General features: G+C 37.5%; 2 protein-coding genes and 1 pseudogene across 3 annotated transcripts in view; 1 reads left to right on the forward strand and 2 right to left on the reverse strand.

The window, feature by feature from the left end:
- LOC107737210 (chromodomain-helicase-DNA-binding protein 5-like) overlaps positions 1-8,561 on the reverse strand; it is a 31,391-nt gene extending 22,830 nt beyond the window's left edge. The window contains exons 1-2 of the mRNA XM_016548654.1: positions 8,356-8,561; positions 2,809-2,966 (exon numbers count right to left, since the gene is read on the reverse strand). Of these exons, the coding sequence (XP_016404140.1) occupies positions 2,809-2,966; positions 8,356-8,422 (225 nt within the window). The 5' untranslated portion in view covers positions 8,423-8,561. The remainder of the gene's footprint in view (positions 1-2,808; positions 2,967-8,355) is intronic.
- Positions 8,562-9,850: 1,289 nt separating this feature from the next.
- On the reverse strand, positions 9,851-14,347 carry LOC107737211 (60S ribosomal protein L22). Of its 2 annotated transcripts, none has more exons than XM_016548657.1 (4): positions 14,251-14,347; positions 13,512-13,616; positions 12,543-12,667; positions 9,851-10,039 (listed from the first exon to the last, which is right to left on the reverse strand). In XM_016548657.1, exons 1-4 carry the CDS (start codon positions 14,260-14,262, stop codon positions 9,898-9,900), a joined length of 384 nt encoding a protein of 127 aa, XP_016404143.1. In that variant the 5' UTR covers positions 14,263-14,347; the 3' UTR covers positions 9,851-9,897. The 2 variants fall into 2 exon arrangements, with proteins under 2 accessions (XP_016404143.1, XP_016404141.1); XM_016548655.1 differs by having other exon boundaries at positions 14,236-14,277.
- A 2,110-nt stretch (positions 14,348-16,457) lies between these two features.
- The window catches only part of LOC107737239 (RING finger protein 207-like), a 15,045-nt pseudogene continuing 8,854 nt past the window's right edge, over positions 16,458-22,648 (forward strand).

Consider the following 22,648-nt stretch of genomic DNA (forward strand, 5'->3'; position numbering starts at 1 on the left):
GTGTGTGTGTGTGTGTGTGTGTGTGTGTGTGTGCGTGTATGATTGGAGAAAGCCTTTTGCTGTGTTGCAGCTGTGCACTGGCTGGCAGACGTCTCTCCGGCGCAGGGTAGGCCAGCACTGCCGCAGAGTGAACAAGCTCCATAGGCAGCAGTTCTGAGTTGCCATGGAAACCAAACTGTGCAGTGTTGGAGGTGGGGGGTGTAGGGGGAGCTCTCTCTACTGCAGCAGCCAATGGAACAGCGCCATCCAATCAGATGCGTTTGCATAACGAGCTTGTTATGAAGAGTCCCCATGGTTGCAATGCCTGTGTTCTAGGGCCCGTCTAGACAAATCTCAATCACGTACATGGGGGAGGGAAAAAGAGAGAGTGAAAAAGGAGGGGTGCTCATGCAAAAGGCAAAGACTAGAACCACTAAAGAGCTTAACAGCTGGAGCTGAAAGGTCTCCCAAAATCCAAGCCACAATTTTCTGACAATGTACCTCAAAAGGAAAAAAAAAAGATCCAATGTAAATAATGTGTCACAAAGAGGTATTCAGGCTGACACCATCCCTATAGAAAATGCAGTATTTAAAGGAAGAGTTTGTCTAAAAATGAAAATTCTGTCATCATTTACTCACCTTCATGTTGTTTGAAACCTGTTTGAGTTTCTTCTGTGGAACATGAAAAAGAAATTTCAAGCAGATAATCGATTTTTCAGAAATAAGCTATAATTGGTTCTTTTGTCTTGTGACTATTCACAACACATTTAAATGTTAAATCGAATTGAATGCAAATTAGATTTGTGACCTATGGTGGATGGGAAGATTTTCAACAAATTATTACAATTTCAGGCTTTTCCACACGCTTAGTTATTGTATTGCTTTACAAGTTGGAAAATAGCAAATGAGTTAAATGAATAAAATAAAAAAAATGTATTAATTAATCTGTATTATTTTCCTGTAAAAATATCTAAACATAAAACAACATATTTTCAGAGTCATATCCTATTATAAGTAATATCATAGTAATAAGTAATATCATATTAGACAGTATGTTTTCAGAGAAAATATCTTAAATTAAGCTTTTCTTCATGCCTTTTTTAAAATAAGATCTCATTAGTTATTGTTTGTTAATGCATTAACTAACAATGCATTTGTAACTATGATTAATAAATGCTTTAGAAGTATTTATATTGTTAATTTAACATAACTTATTTTAAAATGTTACCTTTTTTCTTCTAAACATAAAACTAACCAAATTTATTTAGGTTTATGCTTCTGCTATTAACATTTTAATATCTTTTGACTGACATTTCAATATTTTTGTCTAGAAAACAACACAATAATTCTAATACTACAATTTTATAACATTTTAAGACAATTTTTGCAGTGTATATCTATGCTACTTTTGTGTCCTTTTTGGAGCTTGACAGCCCCAGTTAACTTATTCACTTTTTTGTAGTATGGAGTATGGAGAAAAAAAGCAGTGTGAACACTCTGCCGCAGAAGAAAGTTGGTCATTTGGGTTTGGAACGACATGAGAGTAAGAAAATGATGAAAGTATGCCTTTAAATACTGCATTTTCTGTGGAAAAAGAACTGCCTTATAGTGTCAGACATCTTTGGGATCTTTTTCCCCAAAAACATCCTCATCTTCAACATACCAGACAAGAAAAAAATGCTCATTAAATGAAATGTCACTTATCATTGTTTACATCTGACAAAGCATCAATTCTCACTCTCCCGTTACAATCCCTAGACTCTCCACAGTCTATCAGGCTCCGGCGCAGGTGGCCGGCTTTGGCGAGCTGAGCTGTTAGACTTGCGGACAGCAGAAGGGCAGGCGGCGGTTTTGACCTGCATTGATTTGAGCCCGTGTCTGACACGGCACTGCAGGGAGAGCATGACTGACGCCAAGCAGGGCTCTTAGCTGCTGAGGGGAGACCTCTCTGCCCTCTCCACGGCACATTTACCACTGCTGAGAAGAAGGGAGGGTTGAGAGAAAGACTGAATCTGTCCAAGGAGGCAGATAAAGCGAGGGAGGGCTAGGGAGGAGAAAAAGAGGAATCCCTCTCATTATCTCAAAGGTAAATACAGTCAGCTGGGGGGACTGTGACCGACCGACCTGGTAAATGTTTTATCTCTCGCCAAGGCGCGGAGAGAGAGCTGACTAGAAAAAGGCTGATCGGTAAAAAATACGACAAAATACCCCGAGGTCAGGCAAGTTGTTTCATACTGATCATTCAACCTGGCCTTTCTTATGAGTGCTGTGATGTAATGTAGGCTGAAGGCAGATCAGGGCGCTACTTGTTGTATGGATGGTCTAATGTCAGCCTAACTTTTCTGGGAGGGAGCCATGAAATTTTTTTTAATAGGACAGTCCCCATTTTTGGTGTCTGTCTTCTGTGGAACACAAAAGAAGATATTATAAAACATAAATTTAAAAAAGTTCGTTTTTTTTATTCATACAATGAAAATCTATGGGGTTCAGTGTTGTTTTGGAGCCCAACGTATGGACAGTTGTACAACATTGTAAGTTTCAGCCATGATAAGTTGAGCAAACAAGTAGTATCTGACTTAACTTTAGACCATTCTGAACTATTTGAACTTGACCTGCCCAGGTTTTCACATCAGAAATGTGGTCACCTCACAGGTGACACATTTACAGTAACTGATCATGACACTCAAAAACCAAAACATCTAGGATGCTATAAATACAAGAAATGCTGATTTAGCCTAACAACATGAAAATAACTTGCATTCTGATGATGTCATAACAACATCTATTTCATCCATGCTTCAATCAGTTAGATAGCATTTAAAAGGTTACCTCCTTTTTCTTCTTTTTCTTAACTTTGGGCTCCTTTCCCTCCATTATCTTGCTGGGTTTCTTCTTCTTATGCTGTTTAACCGAATCATCCTCAGAGAAAAATCTCTCTAAGGGTGACAGGGGGACACTCCTCCGACGTTCACCTTCCTCATCCTCATCTAAGAAAAAACACAAGAGGTTCACACTTATGAGTTTCATGCATACATCACATCACCCCCATCTATTTATCAATCTATTCATCCATCCATCCTGTTGTTTAATCTGTCTGTCGATCTATCCAACCCATTCTCATGAGAAAACGTAACTATTTTATGATTTCGTATGATCTATCTATCTATCTATCTATCTATCTATCTAACTGTCTGTCTGTCTGTCTGTCTGTCTGTCTGTGAAGGGTTTGCCTGTGTAGTGGAGGCTCCTTCACTCCATTAGAGTAAAAGCAAAGATTTTCTGAAAGGGGAGCGAAAGGAGAGAGGTGAGGTCTCTGCCACCTACTGAACTGTGAACCTCTCACTGTAAACAAAAAAACTACTGTCTGGCAGCACATATTCACTGTAACACTTCAATGATGCCATGCTGTCAAAAAGAAAAGAAAAAAAAGACATCAGGAAAGCATCGTCTGCAACCGGAGCACTATGGTGCAACTCCTGCCGCTTGTCAATCGTCAGCTCAGACGGTGGGCCATGAAATATGCATTGCGTGTGGTGGAGTCAATCAGCTAAAGCCCTGTTCCGCAGCCCACCACGCCCCGTGGGAGCTGCCAGATGAGGGGCTTTCCCAGCCTCTTGGATGCTATCCTCGAAATCCACTTAACCTTCATTTAGCTGCCACTGTTTGAGGACTTCAGCTCCGGTGAGAGCAGCCCCTGCACGGTTCAAGCCTCGCTTGCAGTCCTATAGGGCATTTTGGGTATTTACTCATGTAAAATACAAAGCTTCCCATCTCTCTCTCAGCCACTGGGAGGTTTTTTCTTATTTCAATCTTCTGCCGCACATAAACAGAGCAGTTGCCTGCGAGATGACGGATATTTAGGGCAGTGCGTCTGCAATGCATCTCACAGGGAGGCTCTTTCATGTCGGCAGAATATGTCTGCTGCCTGCCAGGCGCATCAAGCACACATCTCGTCTTCATTCATGTCTCACTTACAGTCGTGGTAATGCAACACAGCACTCTTGAAGTGAGGATATAGAAAAAAGCGAGGTTTTACATTGTCAACTTACTTTTAAGCATTTTGGATTATGTCGTTGTGAAAATTCATATTTTTATTCTCTATATGAATACTGAGGGGTTGAAGTACATATCTTTTTCAGTGTTAAGGTACATAATGCAAGGTACATATACATAAGGTACATAATTCTGTTGCACTCTGGTGAAAATTCATATTTGTATTCAATATATGCATACTAAGCTGAAGTGTATATTTTTTCAATGTGAAGACACTTTATCCAATTCCAATTTAATATGCTAAGAAAATAATGAATAATCAATCATCTGTAGCCTGATTTCCCCAAAACTGTAGCTCTATTTTTGCATCCCGGACAGTCACGTTTTGTGCCATGTTCCCAAGCAAACAGAGCCTCGACCAGGAACCGCCAGGTGTTTAAAAGCTGTGCTGTTGCCATTCGCTGCTGGTAGCGGGGCTGAAAATGTCACGACTGCAGCCACACATTTGTGTGTCAGCTAAGCATGGACATTGGGGTAACTTTGACCTTGCAACAAGGGCTGGGTCAGTGCCGCACTCCATTAGAGATGGGATTCACGGCCGGTCTCGCTGTTAAGAAGAGGAACATTTACAGGAAAACGCATTAGCTGCCTGACAGACTGCGTATGTTAATAGTGCCTCCACCGTTAATGTGATGAGACAGCATGGTTGGAACTCCCCCTCATTGAGACCTTCAAGTTTTATAGGCCGTATCTTTACTTTCTGAAGACTATATCCATTCTCTAAGTCCCAAGGCTCATTCACAAACCTTTGCTCTGCTTTGCAAAGCGATATAGTGGCAAAATTTGCAAGTACACAAGCAAAGTAGTCTAAAATTAATGTCCTAATAACCTATAAAACAAGAACAAAGCCACTGCAATTGAGTTTAGATGCTATAATTATTTTATTCCAGCATGCATATTCTACACTGCAGTAATTTGTTGGTAAAATTAGCAAGATGTGACACACTGTGGAGTCTGATGCAGACACATAGACATAAGTGCGTGATGCAACAATGATTTACATGCATGCACAAACTCTAGCAAAGAGAAAGGAGTGTCAGCTTTCACAGTGCAGCTTCCAAAAATAGCCCCCACCAAACAGAGCTATGAGCAGCTCATGATAATCTTTCAATTTCAAAGATTATGACTATGTAAAAGAAAACCAGACTTCGAATGGAGGAAATAAAGAAGGGGGCAAAAAGCACTCAAATGACTTTGGATCAGCTTCACCCTAATGCATCCTAATGAGGATCAACATAAACAGAAACTCTCACAAGCATTGTTGGGGTATGACAGACAAATGAAACAGCACTAACAAGAACGGGGCAGAACATATAAAACCTTTTTCTTTATGACAATGATATTTTTTTTTTAGAATAGGACAGTCCACCCAAAAAATTCTGTCATTATTTACTCACCGTTACGTCGTTCAGAACCTGAATAACTTACTGTCTTCTGCAGACACAAAATTTTGAAAAATATTTTGAAGACTTTTGTCAATATAGTTCAAGTCAATGAGGTCCAAAACAACATTTTCAAACTCGGAGATATTTTTCAAAATATATTTTTTTGTGATCAACAGACAGATAAAGTTGTACAGGTTTCGAACGACGTGAGATTGAGTAAATTACAGAATTTAATTTATGGGTAAACTATCCATTGAATCTGCTATAAATTTTGAGATTGCAAATATTTGGAGCTCTGGAGAAAATCAATCTGGCGTCTTTCTGGAACCACTCCATCCTTTGTTCCTGATGTGGCACACAAGGAATGTGGACTCAAGTTGCAAAAATTTAAAACTAACTGATTAAAATGTGCATATCTTAACAGAAGCGATGCACATCCATTAACCAAATCTGACGGAGGTGAAATAACATTAAAAACCATGCAATTATTGAGCTCGCCATTGAATTCTTTATCATGTTTCATTCTCTTAGCATTTTTATAAATCATCTGTTTGTCTGTTTATATCTGCGGTTAGAGCATGCTCACTTCATTACTCCTGGCTGGGGGAGCAGTCATGTGTTCTGCAGTGTTTGGATACGGCAGTGAACAGTCCTGATTGCAAATCTCACTTCGCTGGCCTACAATACAAACTGCATTTTCAAAATACATCCTATTACTTTACTTATGCATGTTAGTTTCACAATAATTAATTAAAGATATGCTTTATCGTTCTTAGCAAAGAAGCTAGAGATTAACTGGATTGATTGTATGGAAATTATTACGATGTGGTTCGCAATTAAATAACTTAATAGCTCATTTCACATGCTAAAAATTGGCTATTTATTAATCTCACCAAAACATTCATCAACCACCTCATTATAATTTCAGTAAAGGAATCAGTGAAGGTGTTCTGGCCTACACTGAAAGCAATCAGTGAATGGGACTAAATAGCAACCCAAAATCCTGGCCAGTCCTGCACTGCATAGATTTCTCATTTTTAGCACATGCGGGGGCTTACTGTCTAAATAGAAAGAGCACGCTGGCTCATGAATTATTTCTCAATTATTAATTCTTCTGCATATTGCACATTATTTCAAACCGTTTGCAGCCCTCAGCAGCGTTCATATCAACCACGTAACCACCTCGTAAAAAAAAAGGAGGTAAATACGCAATTGGGGTGCAAATGAGATACTCGTGCTCAGGTCGGTCACGTGATTAATTCACGGCTAATTCAGAGGCAGCCTAGACCAGCGAGAAACCATAAATGTATTGATTTTATTGAATTGAGGGCCGTGAATGTATAAAAGGCATGCAGGCAGAACGAAGTCTTAACTACACGGCTTCTCCATTACACCACTGAGAACCCTGCTCTCACAGCCAATGGCTTTTGAGACTAATCTGTCATATAAAAAAAAAAAAAAAAGACTGATGAGTCTTTAAGGGGAAAATTAGATGCACGCCCCTTCACCAACACAGGAAGCGTAAACAGAGTGAAATCATAAGGATACAGTAGTCACCAGCAGCGATTAAGCATAATAATTGTGTTCATATTGCCTGAGAAAGATATATCCAGCATCAACATAAAGTGTCTATTTTCAACAAATATTTTCTGTAAAGCAGCTGTTGCACAAAATAATAGTTTCATACATTCATTTAAAATACACAAAGGCCCCTCTTTTAGCCAACACAGGAAAAATTTGACTGTAACAGAAAACAAATGTTAAAATTGTAAACCTGCTAATCTGCAGTACAACCACACACAAAATAAATAAATAAAATTGCATTATAAATTATTAAAAAATAACTTATAAAGTAAAATTTACAAAATCTCTCATCATTTACAAATACATTTTAAGGCTACTATAACAGTAAATACGGTTGAACTGACATTTTAAGTAAAAGGTCTTTATTGTCTTTTAATCGTATTATAAATTAAATCCACAGATTGAAGAAAACAATTTTGATAATCTGTATCAATTTCAGTACATTTTACAGCACCAAACAGATTAATAATAAATCAAATAGGTTTGTATGTTAACACTATAATGACACAATTAGTTACAGTTAGGAAGCCTAAAATATAAAATCACAAAACCTATAACATCATGACTGTAATTTTTATAGTTAAGTTCTGACAGTCAGTTTTTACGGTAAGTTTAACAAACCTTTTTTTTAAGATACTATGGAGGCTGTCTTGGCTAAAGTGTGTGCCCCTCAAACAGACCACAGAGGCAGTGGATGATTGTAGCTGATGTTTTCCTGTCACACGTGGCTCTATCAAGCACATACACTACTTTTACAAGACACTGTGACCACAGAGTAGCACTATAACCATCAGCTCTTTAATATCCCTTAGAGAAATGCCATAACACCTTTTTGGGAAACTGATTGTTTGTTTAGATCAGTTCTAAACCATGCATAAATCCCCACAGCTCCGTCTTACATACTACTTTTACAAAGAGACTGCAGTATTGCCATGCACCAGACTTTATATTAAAACAGTCCATCAGGTTTAAAAATCATTATGCACAGTGGGTGCAATATCAGAGCACCCGGACTGGAAAAAAAGACAGTGGGTGCATGCATAACTCATTTATTTGCAAAGAAAAAATGCGCCAACCGGATGATGGAATATGAACAGAGAACGATTTTATCTCAAAGCGAATCGCAGACAGATGGTCTGCTCTTTAGTCGCGCTTTAGTGACTCAAATACAGTCGGACAGTGCGCCGTTATTTTTGGACGAACAGTGTCCGGTGTGAGTCTGACAACAGAAGCTACTGAGACTATAATAAATCGCACGCGCGTCAACCCCCTTTTCCTCCGCATTCAACTAGGCGTAGCAGCGCAGTTGTGAAGGGCAGAACTCTCCCTCCCCTGTGACTCTTTACCCCCTCACCTGGCACGTCGTCCTCAAAATCCATATCGTCTTGCCCCTCATCTTCATTGCTTAGCGATCCGGGCATCTTTACCGCATAACAAGAAAATCACATTCGAGATGCAGGAATAAAGTCCAGAAACTTAACCCTCTGAATGCCCAGATTTTCAGCTTCAGAGGAAACGTCCACTGAAGGTGAGGCTAATTTTATTTTAATATGCTCTCAATAAAATAAAAGATGGCTGCCCTGTTTAAAAAAAAACCTTTCTCCCTCTTCTCTATCCAAATCCTCCAGTCTGAAAATAAGAAAGAGACAAAAATGGAACACACATGCCCAGATTGTGACGTCTGGGCGGTTGCCATGGCAATCCATCCCATAGTTTCCCAACACAACTAGTTACTGCTCTTCGCCTGGTCACCGGCTTAACTAGTAGTGAGAGTGGCGGGGTCTCATTGCCCTTTTCCCGCTGAAGTTCGGGGAATGTGCGGTTATACAGGGAGACATACGGGAGAAAGTTCCCTCACAGTCCCTTTCTGTCAGACGAGGGAAGCGCACAATAGGAGCAGGAAAAATGATTTTTTTTGTCCATCTTTTCTTTTTTCTTTTACAAATGTAGGTCGGACAAATTATATATCCGAGGTAACGGCTGAACGTACATCTTTGACGACTTGGTTTAGAGATGTTTTAAAGGGACAGTTCACTTTAAAAAAAATTGTAATTCACTCACCCTCACGTAGTTCCAAACCTGTGGCGTGTGTCCCACGGAAGAAAAAGCAGTGTTCACTTTTATTTCATCTTCTTGACATACACAAAGTAAATGGTGACAGGCATTCTGCCTCATTTTGGGTGAACTAAAGCGTTACAAACGAGGCCAGGTTTCCGTTATTTAAACGAAATATCGGTTCCTTTAAAAATTGTGTATAGCGCTGGAAACTTTTCTGCTGGAAATTAATTTAATCTCTCATTAAAAAAAATCCAATCTAATTCTTTCTCGTAAACCTGCTTCAGGTCAGCCCGCGAATCACGAGCCGTTGCCAAGGATACGACAGCGAGACGCTCTACGTGATCAAACCAGACAAAGACATTTCAAATAATCTCAAGTACTCATAAACCAACCAAAGCAGGTTTGCTGGTCTCCCGGTCTAGTCATGTATAGTTCTGGAAACATTCAGCTGGCCCAAACAGTTGAGCACTAGGAGACCAGCTAAATCCAGCAACCATTTAAGGCTGGTTTTAGATGCTCCAGCAGCATATCACCGATTAAATGAACTCTCTGAACCCTGTGAGTGCACAAACTTTGTTGCTATGGAAATTATTGGTCCTGTCTGACCGGTGATAGATGAATCCTATATGCTTTAGTGCAGTTAAAAAAAAAAAAGACAAAGACTTCGGTTGCTCTAAAAATAAAGAAATTGCACAATTATGAATCAAATGGATTTATCTTTCTCTTTTCCTCACAGTAAAAGACACAATGTTTCGAACATACTGAAATGAACACACCAGAAACAAGGAAACTGATTTCTTTTGAAATTTTATTGAATTTACAAAAGAGTGGCATGGATTTAATCTTCATCGTCCTCCTCCTCATCCTGGTTGATCTGGAAGTAGCGCAGTTCATAGCTCTCCTTGGTGTTCGCTACTACACGCAGCCAGTCACGCAGGTTGTTCTTCTTGAGGTACTTCTTGGTAAGATACTTCAGGTACCTGAAAACAACAAACACTTAAGTTTGCCTCATAACATACTGTTGCAATTGACATGACACCGAGTTTCAAATGAGATGGTAATATAGTCATTAAAATTGTAACCATATCTGAGACTAGTGGGTGCAAATACAGGTAATACTGAAAAGCTATGAAATGGAATGGGAAGGCTACATATAAAAGGTTTACATTTTGTAGTACTAAAACCCTTTAAAAAATATATATATAGGTTTTTATAAGTAACTGCTTTGTATTCACACAATTTGGCTTACTGGGTAAAACAAAAGACCCTTAAATTCTGCCTGGTGGAACAATCGCTATAGTTATAAAAAATATCTTAATTCAAGGGTACATAAAGGCTCCAATTATAAGGTGTGAAATTAGTGGTAGTGGTTCTCCTAACAGCTTCTAAGGCCCTTCTCATCAATCTGGCTTCTCAGACAAATATTCAACAAGGACAAGATGTAGATGACATGCCACAACACTTTCTGAATAGAGTTAATGCAATATTACAAAACCAGCAACAGCTACTTGAATAGGTAATGCCTCTTAAAAGTCTTGCATGAAACTTCACATCAAAAGTGGAGTAAGTCCAGGGACGCAGGAAGTAGGGGTGCTGAGGGGGCTGCAGCACCCCGATTTCACATGGTTGCAAATGCAACGCCAAGTTTGTTCATTTAAATGTATTCAGTTTTAGCATTTAATAATTTATTTGTAATGATCTCTGAAATGTAAATTGTACGTGGGCTATAATAAACCCATGTTTATCTTTATAAACATGATTAATTTTACTTGCTATGTTTTCTATATGGGATTATTAGCCTAATCCTCATGAACACGTGACGCTGGCGTGTGGTATCAGACATGAACTATACAGAATGCGAACAAGATTAACTTTAATACAAGGAGATAATGGCGCGAAAGCGAATTTCAGTTTTTTTTTTTTAAATGCCCATCCCAGCAAAAACTTTCCAAAATCGGCATCCAACACCAGCCCCAGCACCGACGTAAGTGAACAAGCTCCAGCACGAGCACGGAGACAAGTAAGCCTAGCGGACCTAGCCCAACCCCTGAGATTGATCAGCTACTATCGATAATTTCAAAAATGTGATATGCAGTCAAATTTCCCAGTGTGTATGCCACTTAAAACGAGTGTTCATCCCAACCGAAAACATCTTCCCGCGCCGACAAGTAAGCCTAGCGGACCTAGCCCAACCCCTGAGATTGATCAGCTACTATCGATAATTTCAAAAATGTGATATGCAGTTAAATTTCCCAGTGTGTATATGCCACTTAAACGAGTGTTCATATCGACGCACTTGTAGTGCTTTGTGGAGTTGTCAAATGAGGTGACCCCCCCCCTTTTATTTCACCCAACACGGACACACACAGCACCCCCAACCGAAAACATATTCCTGCGCCCCTGAGTAAGTCATTACACAAAGATCACAGTAATGTGTAATAATTCCACCCTTTCAACAATTAAGTCACATCTTCAGTAGATGAATTAGATAAACACAAAAACATTTATAGGCCACAAAAACACCACATCAACTCTCAAAATGATTTGCTATATCCAACACACTAACAGCAATAAAGCTGACATGAAACTGAAAGCCACATGATGGGCTGCTTTCTGTGTTTAATACTAGTCTGTTCCAGTAAGCAGGAAGGAATTCAGCATCAAATGAAATGAAAGATTTTACTCTATACATACTAAATAAAAAACTATTTTGACAGTACCTATACATAAATAAACGTCTGATCGCAAGATGCACGCGCGTTTCAGTTTATCATTAAAGAAATTAAGGATGAATCTAAAACACCTCAAATCAATGGCTAAACTGGCAGTACAATACTGCACACTTTCAATCTGTAAAACGTGTGGGCTGTTAGCCACAATGACGACACGCACAGGTCTTGGAAACACTGCACCGAGGCACAAACACATATGAATCACCAATGTTCTGATCGTGTGAATGTACACGACTGATTTATAGAGAGGAAACAAAAAGTTAATTGACAAATCTGTTCGATTTTGCTGACTATATTTAGACTACTTAAACTTACATCAACATGGCAGACAATTTCTTTAGGCATAAACTCTTAAAGTACTTTTTGCACCTTTCAATTCACCTTAAATTCAAATGATTAAACGTCTTACAACATTACAATACAGCAGTGAATCAACAGCTAACATACGATTCAAGGAAATACTGGGAATGGCAATAAAAACAAATTGTTGAGAAAAAAAAGATCTCAATACAAAACTGCATTGGAAATAATGATAATGGCAATAAACTGTATAAAGTGCACAATGTTGTGTTTTGCTGTTTGGTAACGCATGTGCTAAATTTCTCAGTTCCATTATCTTAATGACTACTTTTAAATCACATTTTAATTTTAACAACTAAATGTTCAATATTATAGTCACAGTGAAATAACAGCAATAAAATTATAGTTAGCAGCCCTTCACAAGAATTTGGATCTCTAATCTCAGACTTACCTCTTAGAGAAAGGGACCTCAGATGTCACTGTGATTTTGCTCTTGCTCCTTTCAATGGAGACCACGCCACCACCCAAGTTGCCAGATTTACCATTTACTTTGATGCGCTCCTGAAGGAACTGTTCCTGCATAGTGACACATGCAGACATGCCCATCAGATCATATAGAAATATAACTGCAAAGTAGGGCTGCACGATAAATCGCATGCGATATTTAACGCGCATCTTGTCAGAAAGCCGGTTCTGTAATCAGCGGTAAATCTCCATACCGTGCGTGCTATCACATTGAGCAGCATTAACTACACAGAGCCGTTGTTCACTGACGAGCTGCGCCAAACCACGTTCATATTCGCGCGATTTTTTGCGCAGCTCGTCTGTGAACAACGGCTCTGTGTAGTTAATTTATCGTGCAGCCCTACTGCAAAGCCATTAACCATCCAGACCCTTGTGCAGCTGTGATACATTTAACAGTTACTGTACTTTTAGCAGTTATTTGAAAATAAGACATCATTATTATTATTGGTAGATCACACACAAAAAAAAAATCAGACTAGACAATTATGGACATTAAGTCCACTCTGCAACTTATTCTGGCCATAAACAGACTGGAAGAAACTGACAAACGACCAAACAATGTTAGTTTTGTTCCAGTGTGCCGTTCAGGAGTAGGTCTATCTGAAATGAATATCAACGATAGACCAGCACAAAAAAACTCAAAATATGGCACTGCAGTTTCCCAGAAAGAATGCAGGGGAAAAAAACAGTGATGTGTACACTGTATTTTTTGTAATCAGAAATTTGCATACAAGACTGCAGAAAACCATTAGACTCACATATTAAAGCAAGCAGAAAATACAGTTTTGCATGTGTGCAGTTTTGGAAAAACACTGCACACTTTTCAGTCAGGTAATCTGAATGGAGATTTCCAGTTTTGTGTGCACTCTGCATCAGACGATCAGTTTATACTTACAAAGTTAGCAGCATCCATGATGCCATCCTCCACAGGATGAGTGCAGTCCAGGGTGAACTTAAGGACCTGCTTTTTCTTTTTCCCACCCTTGGTCACCTGCTTTTTCTGTAAGACGCAAAAAGATACACATGGATTAAAGCAAAAACGATCAGTGTGTACATTAAAATATTTGTAACGTCTAAATTAATGATAATACATTTGCACTAGAGATATGTTTCTCCCATCATTCATCAAAACGAGCTCTCGCAATCTGACAGTATACGTGACAACGACATACGATTACACATATTCAAAGGCAATAGCGAAATACATTTGAAAACGTTGGGGAAAATGTGAAACTATATAAAACTCAGCCATATAATTTTGGGCTAAATTAGCTTCGCGGTTTCGATCCTTTGGTAGCAGTATTGATTTAAAAACATACCAAAAATTTAATGTCTATATTTTCTATCTATAAAGTATTATCGCAGTGTTTTACTAGTTATTCTGCGTCGATTCTATGAGAAATGCTAATCAGCTAAACTGGTGGTTGCTACAACGTGGTTGCTCACGAGCAGGCCTCGCTCCAGACCTCCAGTAAACAAACGCTTTTAAAAACAACACTGATGCACATATTCTTTCGTTAACCAAATTAATCAAATGTTCCATGGTTCGGCTTTAATCTACACTGGTTTCTGCGCGCCTAGAGAGACGTGACACATTGCATTTTATCGTTTTTCAGGACCTTGCTCGTACTCACAATCGGAGCCATGGCCGACAGTTTGGCAGAAAGGGAGAGGAGAGGGCGCGCGTGCGCATTGAAAGCTTCCCGTTATAATCTATTTCAGACGTAATCGATAGAATCCGTTATGCGGAGATTGATTCGTACAATCACTGGATGATCATAATAGCCATTTCATTGTACCTAATCATATCTTGTCTAATTATGTTTTTTAAGTAAAAATTAGATAAAGCTACATTACTCAAGACTTAACCTATATACAAAATCGCTTTTTGTGTAATTGAGATCACTTATTCAGGTATTGTAAACCTTTGAAATTATCCAATTGTTCATTTGTAATATATTTATAATATTAAAGAGAGAGAGTGAGAGTTTTCCTATATTTTTGTGAATAGACATAGGTTATATATATATTATATTTTTGTATACTGTATATATTTATATAATTTGTATATACATATGCTAATACATATATAAATTCTATTTATTTTATTTTTATTACTCTCTCTCTCTCTCTCTCTCTCTCTCTCTCTATATATATATATATATTACGAATATACAACAACATATGCATTATGATGCATAAAAATCATGATAAAAATCATCTTGGTGCTTTGTCTGTTATATACTGTAAAGTTTTGCAATAGTAGTAGTAGTAATAGTAATACAGAACATGAAATATACAGAAAATCTGAACCGTCTTGAAAATATGAACATATTACATATTACCCTCTCTCACAAAGAGTAGAATTATTTTTGCTGCCCTCCTACTAGGGTGCACAGGATCTGGTTTCTCATATTGTCAGACTGAAGTTTAGCTTTACCTTTGGCAACCCCCTCAGTCTCCCTTTGTACTGAGTTCCCCTCCCCTCCATCACAGTCAGCTGCTTGGCATTAGGCTCCTGTTGAAGAGTCCCAGCATTACTGTCATTCCGGCTGAAGATAGTGGTCAAGCCACTCAGAGAGACATAATACAGAAATTTCTCTTGCTGGCTACATTATGGATTCCCTAACGACACATTAACATTGCAATATATTTGGAATAACAAATATGCTAACTAATATCGGACAGCACCATTTTTATTTTATTTTTTTAAAGGTAGGTGCTTTTTGGGAAATTACATAATGTTAGTGAACTGTTTTGTCTCTATAAAAGCCAAATGTTCAAATAAAATAACAAGAAAGACAGATTTGCATGGAAAATTTCATAGCACTATTTATTTATCTATAAATATATATAGCACACACTTTATGTCAGCATATCCTGTCAAAAGTAAACATCCAAACATGTGCAATATGAGAAATTTATGATCATAAGGTGTCATGTGCAGAGACCTCTCATAGTTTTAACCATTTCACTGGTCAGAATGAGCTTTCTTCCAGTCTTTTAGTTTTGTTTTACATATCATGCAAAGCAGGTGGGCCCAAGTCACTGAATTTTCTTAATTTTTTTATCCATTAAAAAATAATAATAATAAAAACTTGCCAGGAAAATAAGTACTAAATGTTACAATAGATAATACTGTAGCTATAAAATCTAATAGCTAATTAAGAAATTAACAATATTGTTTAAAGGGGTCATATGATGCGATTTCACTTTTTCCTTTCTCTTTGGAGTGTTACAAGCTCTTGGTGCATAAAGAAGATCTGTAAAGTTGCAAAGACTAAAGTCTCAAATCCAAAGAGATATTCTTTATAAAAGTTAAGAGTTAGCCACACCTACCTAAAACGGCTCGTTCTAACACCCCCCCACATACCTACGTATTTCATTACACCAAATACACAAAATAATGTTCTTTTTAGCACCCTTTAATCGCCAGAAAATGAAGAAAAAAACATTCACTACTGAAAATCAAACTTAAAAATTGACATGTAATGCCACAAAAACTTTTTTAAAAATTAGCCTATAATATCCTAACAGGATATATTATATATAATATAATTTCCTAACAGAAATTTTTCTCAGAACCTTGGCTAGCATTCTCTCAAAGTTATGAACCAACATTAATAGAATGTTCATTCATAGTTTTCAAGTCTTTAATAACGTTCTCAAAAAGTTAGCACAACATTTGTTATGTAATTTTTTTCTGAACATTTTAAACTTTCAGAGCACATTCAAAAGTAATTTCCATAATGTATATATGTATATACATAGCCATTTTATCCTCATTAATTATTTATGTTGTATTTTTTTGATGTCAGTCAGGTATTTGCTGTTCTTCCAGATGGAAAGAGGAATCATCTTCTCTTATGATGACCTGTTTAATCCAGACTATGCCAGCCTCCATCCTCTCGTCTGTCACCTGTGTCATGAGCAATACTGCCAACCATGTTTTCTGGACTGCCACCACATCATCTGTGCCAGTTGTCTGTGTAGCAGGGCCAATGACAATCGCCTTAATTACCCCCTCTGTGGGTAAGTACAAAAATCACATATGGGGAGGTAAATGAAACCAATAGAAAAAGTGTACATGCACTATTCTTGACTAATTAATTTGTTGTGATAAAAAATCAATCATTTTAAATGCTACTAAAAGTTACATAAGGACAATGTAGCTATTAAATAAAGGACCTTTACCTCAAGGATTTTGGGGGTGAGGGAATGGAAATCATGACAGAAGTGTTCAGTCAGAACCCGCCACAGCAAATTGAAGCCAAGTTCTTCCATAATGTTTACATTTGGGTCTCCACTTATTCTAGTTTTCTTCAAGCTGGATGTTGGGTTAATTCCAAAACGTATCTTATGCCAAACCTGGATTCCTGTAATCTTTCTTCGTATGACCCACCCATTACAGTTTTGTATACATGACTGTCAAGCCTTCTGTTTTGAAGAGTTGTCCAAGGTTTTGATGACTAACATATGTTCTTCTCATTGTTTGATGCATTTCATCATTTTCATTTCTTGGTCTTCACCAGAAATAAAGGTTCCAAAAGGGGGGTTTTCGTAGTGATGCAATAAAAGAGCTGTTTTGGGTTCCCCAAAGTACTTTTTTGTTAACAGTTCTTAGAACTGTTAAATGTTATAGGTTCTTCATGGAACCATCGATCAATGCCAATAAGGAGGTTTTATTTTAAAGAGTGTTGAATCAAATTAAAGCACAAATTCATGCAATATGCAACAAATAGACATAATTCTTCCAGGCCAGTGAGGTCCTGTTTAGAGCAGCACAGAGCAGTTGGCATTAGGACAGCTGCAGAACGACCCCAGTGTTCTGATTTTAGCACCATAACAAGCACTCCACATGGTGGGCTCTCCGATCACATCGCAGCATTGTCATTTGATAAAAACAAGCATCTTGTGAAGGGTGCATGGAGCATTGATCCCACAGCTTATAGCAATTAAACACAGTCTGGTGCTGACCTATTTAATCTTGTTTAGAAGTGACTCAGAGATCTGCTATTTTTATGTGCTTCTTTACAATGTACAGGGAAAATCAGGAGAGACTATAGTGAAACGAATTAGTGATAGACGATATATTACCAGGACAAATAATCACATTTTGGATAATCAGTTGAGTCAGTTCCAAAATCTATCAACTGTCAGTTAGATAGTGCACATTTTTTTAATTGAAAGGTTTTATAGTGAACCTTGAGTAAATATTGTGTCAAATTATTTACATTTTTGTTCATCTTACTTGCTATCATTAAATTGTATAAAAAGATTTGGTCAGTAAGGTTATTTAATGTTTTTTTGGGGGGAAAAGTCTTTCATGCTCAACAAAGCTGCATTTATTTGATCAAACATCAAATTTCGAAACAAACAAAACAAATTTTGAATTTAAACAGTTTACTTTTTTATTGAGTTTTTATTGTGATGCAAAGCTGAATTTTTAGCAGCCATTACTGTCACACGATCCTTCAGGAATCATTCTAAATTGCTGATTTGATGCTAAAGAAGCCATTTCATTATTATCAATGTTTATAACAGTTGTGCTGCTTAATATTTGTTTAATATTATTCTTTGCTTGATATTGTCCTTTTTGAATACAAATATTAATTTCTTTAAATAGTACTGACTCTAAACTTTTTTTTATGATAGTTTATTTAGCAATCTGGCATTCTGTTCTGTAGAGATCAGCATCATATTTATTGACCACTAAAAGTGTCAACTTAAGTTACTCTCTAAATCGTTTCCCACTACATAGATCTCATTTATGTCTGCCGATCCAACTACTGTAGAAAAAAACAATATGTTGTGTAGCTTGTTGTAACTCTAGCCACGTTTTGAGCACAGAGTATCTAATGATACAGCAGAAAAGCTTTTCCTGCTATATTTATCCATTGTTGCCCACTGCAAACTTGCATTTGTGGCGTCTAAGTAGCCTGGCTTTAAAAGACCAGCGTAATGGTGCCAGCAGTGTGTGGTTCAGTGGGTAAAAGCAGTGTTTCATTCAGCACTGCAGTCCATTACCACATCCTAACACAACAGAAATGCTGCAGTGTGCTTTTCCGAAAATGTAGAACATTTTTTTTCGTTTAGATTCTATTATATGGTAGGCTATTTGTTTGTAATGCGAGTGTGGCGGTGTAATCTTTCTCAGTTTAGTGTGAGTGTGGGATCTTGCTTTGCCACTTAGAGTTGCAGATAATGACGCTTTTGTACTTTGCAGCACCACACACTCCCTCATGTAATGTACTCTAGGAATTCATCACTTTGATGCTATTACTGGCACTGTAAAGCTGATTATAATGAAAACAAGATAAATCTTTAGATTGACGCAGGGGCAGGATGTACATCTTTGTGTCATACAGTGGGGTCCAAAAGTCCAAGTACACACTGAACACATTTGTTTTCCTTTTTTTAGAATTTATTTATTTTTATTTTTGAGTTGATCTGATAATTATTAAGATTTATTAAATGGTCAAATTGTTAAAATGAAAAAGTAAAAAATGTTCTATAGGTAGCTATTATATTCAAATATGTAAGCATATTTACTAAGTATGAATGTATGTTTCTTGCAGATACCCCTCAGTCGTGGAGGGGACAAATGCACTTCCCCCAGAGGACCGTTTGCTCAAGTTCCTGGTGGATAATTCGACAGACAGTGTAGTTCAGTGGGCTAACTGGGATGTGGAATGCAAAGCACAGGTGCCTGAACAATGCACTTCATTTATTTTGAGGCATCAGCAGTAACAGTAACAGCAACAGTAATCTCTCTGACTGTATGTGTATGTACATATGTGCACAGGAAGCTGGGGCGATGTATTACTGTAACACCTGCAGCCAGCCACTGTGTGGAGAGTGCAGAGAGCTCACACACAAAGCCAGGATGTTTTCCCAGCATGATATTGTGTCCCTTGCCAAACACACCAAAGAGGGCCACCGCAAGTGCTGTGAGTTTACTTTACTTTAGATTAGCTACTGTTGCCATCTACCTCTCACCTAAAGTTAATCTTTAAAGGGGTGGTTCAGTGTTTTTTTTCTAGGCTTGATTGTGTTTATGGGGTGCAGTCTAACATGTGTTAATGCTTCGTTTTTAAAAAAACGCATTATTTTTCACATAATTTACCTTTATTCCACACCGGTCTGTCCCTTCTCTGAGAAACAGGCTGATCAATTCCTTCTTTTATGAAGCCCCTCCCTCAGAAATACGATGGGCTCTGATTGGTTAGCTAGCCCAGTGTGTTGTGATTGGCTAAACCGCCTCTAGGGCTCGTGTAAGCGTCCCGCCCCTCACCTCGGCGGCATGTGCTCCGGCTGTATTGTAAACAACTGCATCGTTAATATCGCTTATCAGTTTGAGCTCGATTGAGAAGCAGAGGATATTATTGAAGAGGATCGTGCAGAACCTGTGCAAACACTGCTTTTAATGGTAGGCCTATGTTTTTTGATTGTTGCTGTCTCAAACTTTTAGATACGCTGTTATTTGTAAATGCTACTGCTTATGTTAGCTTTTAATATAGTTTTTTCTCGATTAAAGCTTTAATACAGTACGGCAACTGCACGCGCGTCCATTCTCATAGCTATGTGAAAATAAGTGTATAATTGTATGCTCAGACAGCAACATTAGACACTAACTAACATTAAAAAAGTGAAATCGCAATGAACCACCCCTTTAAAGGAATAGTTCACCAAAATTTGTTGAAAATTTGTTGAAATTTTTCTCAACCTCAGGTTCATCTAAGATGTAGATGAGTTTGAGATTTGGAGAAATGTAGCATTACATCACTACAGTGAATGGGAACCAGAATGAGAGTCCAAACAGCGGAAAAAACATCACAACAATCCACATGTAATCCATTAATATCTTGTGAAGCGAAAAGCTGTGTGTTTATAAACAAATTCATCATTTTTTTTTACTTCAAAATACTCATTTACAACTTGGATGGCCTGAGGGTGAGTACATTTTCAGCAAATTTTTATTTTTTTGGTGAACTATTCTTCTAAAAACACTAATAATAATATTAAGTGCAACATTTATCAAATCTCAAAATGAAGGTCCATTTTTCACACTGTACATTACGCTGTGATGCCTGAATTTACTTTTAGCATTTAAAATGATTTGTTTTAGTTAATTTGATTTGACAAAATGGTATATCTATTATTAGTGGTTAACATTAAAATAATTATTCTTATCATTATTATCAGTATCATTTCTTTCCTATAATTATCCTCAGAACTCTATTCCCTAAAGGAATGCATTAAATAATGCATATATCATTAATGTGTGTAAAATCAAAATAAATTCTTCCTCTGATGTTTTGCATTTTCCAATCAGCGCTCCATGAATCATAAATACATCATGTTTTCAACAGGGAAAAAGTCCATGCTGTGCATCGTGTTTCCGATTTTTTAATTATAAAAGATCAAAATTCAAATGAAATTAATGTGACGGATATTTAACTTCACGATATAGCTAGAATCGCACCCCCTGCATTGACATTGAGACGGCATACAGACAGGGATGTGAAATACTGGATCAAGCTGTTATGGTAAGTAAAAAAATTAAGTAGGGATAGCTCCAGAAACTGCCAAATCATCTTATAATCTGTAAAGCATTAACTGACATATACTGTATATATGCCATATCATCTTATACATTTTGTATTGCAGAATGTACACTCCATTCTGTACAGTGAATATTACATTCATTATGAATATTAATGTACACTAGGGGTCAGAAAGTTTTTTTTAAAGAAAATGATACTTTTATATAGGAATGATATATTAAATTGATCAAAAGTGACAGTAAAGACATTCATAATATTTCAAAAGTCCTAAAAAAACTGAATTGTAGATTACACAAAAATATTAAGCAGCACAACTTGTTTTTTGACATTGATAATAAGAAATGTTTCTTGAGCAGCAAATCAGCATATTAGAATGATTTTAGAAGAATCATGTGACACTGAAGACTGGAGTAGTGGATGCTGAAAATTCAGATTTGCATCACAGGAAAAATTACATTTAAAAGTGGCCTTGTTGTGTATAAGAGACTTTTCAGAAACATTAAAAATCTTACCTTAGTGTAGGTGTACATTGAGGAATTTAATGCAGGTCATATATTTTAAACAAAGCTGAAACTCTAAAGTGAATGACTATAAAGTCTGCACCTTAAAAGAGCCGACAGTGCATCTTGTACTAACCTGTTATGCACTGTAGGCGGTGAAGGAGCTGCAGCTGTCAGCGTGAGAGGCCATAGTACTGCTGAAGGCCATGCTGGGTGAAGTGCGGACAAATGCTGAAGAGGAGGAAAGTGCTGCTATCTGTACTCTGTTCAACAGTATACAGGTGAGGTAACACTCCAGAAGGGGGCACACTGAGACCACAGACCAGCATAATGAGCAGCTTTGTGAGAGATGTGAGAGATGAAGAATTCTTTGACATAGATCATGTTGTCCAAACCACAGAATTTAACAATAATGTAATTTGCATTGAACAGGCTAAATATGTGCTCAAAACATCACTGAAAATTGCATGTTGAGGATAAAAACAGTCTAAAAGTAAAATCCATTATTTTCTTCCAAGGAAAATTTCGCAGAGAGGAAAAAGGCCCTGTTAAAAGCTGCTGAAAGGTAAATATTGTCCAAACAGATCCGGTAAGTCTAAATTGTCTGTGTGTGACAGTTTACCCACATGGCTTTGGCAGAGCACAGAGTTGCGGTGTGATGGTCTGTGTCGGAACAGCAGTTGCTTGGGTTGCATTTCATGAGTCCTGTTATTTGTTTAGATTTTTTTTTTCCATCCCCTTCCCATCATTGCCTGGAAGCTTGCTTGATGTCTTCCAGGAATAAAGCTATTTATGTCAGGCTACAATCTAGGACTCAGCATGTTCGTGTGTGTTTTTATATCAGGGTCACGCAAGAGCAAACAAAGGACAAAATTATAAAATATGGATTATTTTGGGAAATATACAGTGTTTTTTGTGTGGAATAGTTTATACATTGTGTATACATTGGCCCAGAGGTTTTTTTT

Source organism: Sinocyclocheilus rhinocerous, unplaced genomic scaffold (assembly GCF_001515625.1).
Source record: "Sinocyclocheilus rhinocerous isolate Xijiao unplaced genomic scaffold, SAMN03320098_v1.1 scaffold1275, whole genome shotgun sequence".
Taxonomy (NCBI): domain Eukaryota; kingdom Metazoa; phylum Chordata; class Actinopteri; order Cypriniformes; family Cyprinidae; genus Sinocyclocheilus; species Sinocyclocheilus rhinocerous.

Bases quoted from the DNA above. Each gene is read 5' to 3' on its own strand.
- LOC107737211 (XM_016548655.1), bottom strand. From the start codon at position 14,262: ATGGCTCCGATTGTGAGTACGAGCAAG. The intron at 13,617-14,235 runs GTCCTGAAAAAC...TGCGTCTTACAG, and splicing joins CGATTGTGAGTACGAGCAAG to AAAAAGCAGGTGACCAAGGG. The intron at 12,668-13,511 runs GTAAGTATAAAC...GTCACTATGCAG, and splicing joins TCATGGATGCTGCTAACTTT to GAACAGTTCCTTCAGGAGCG.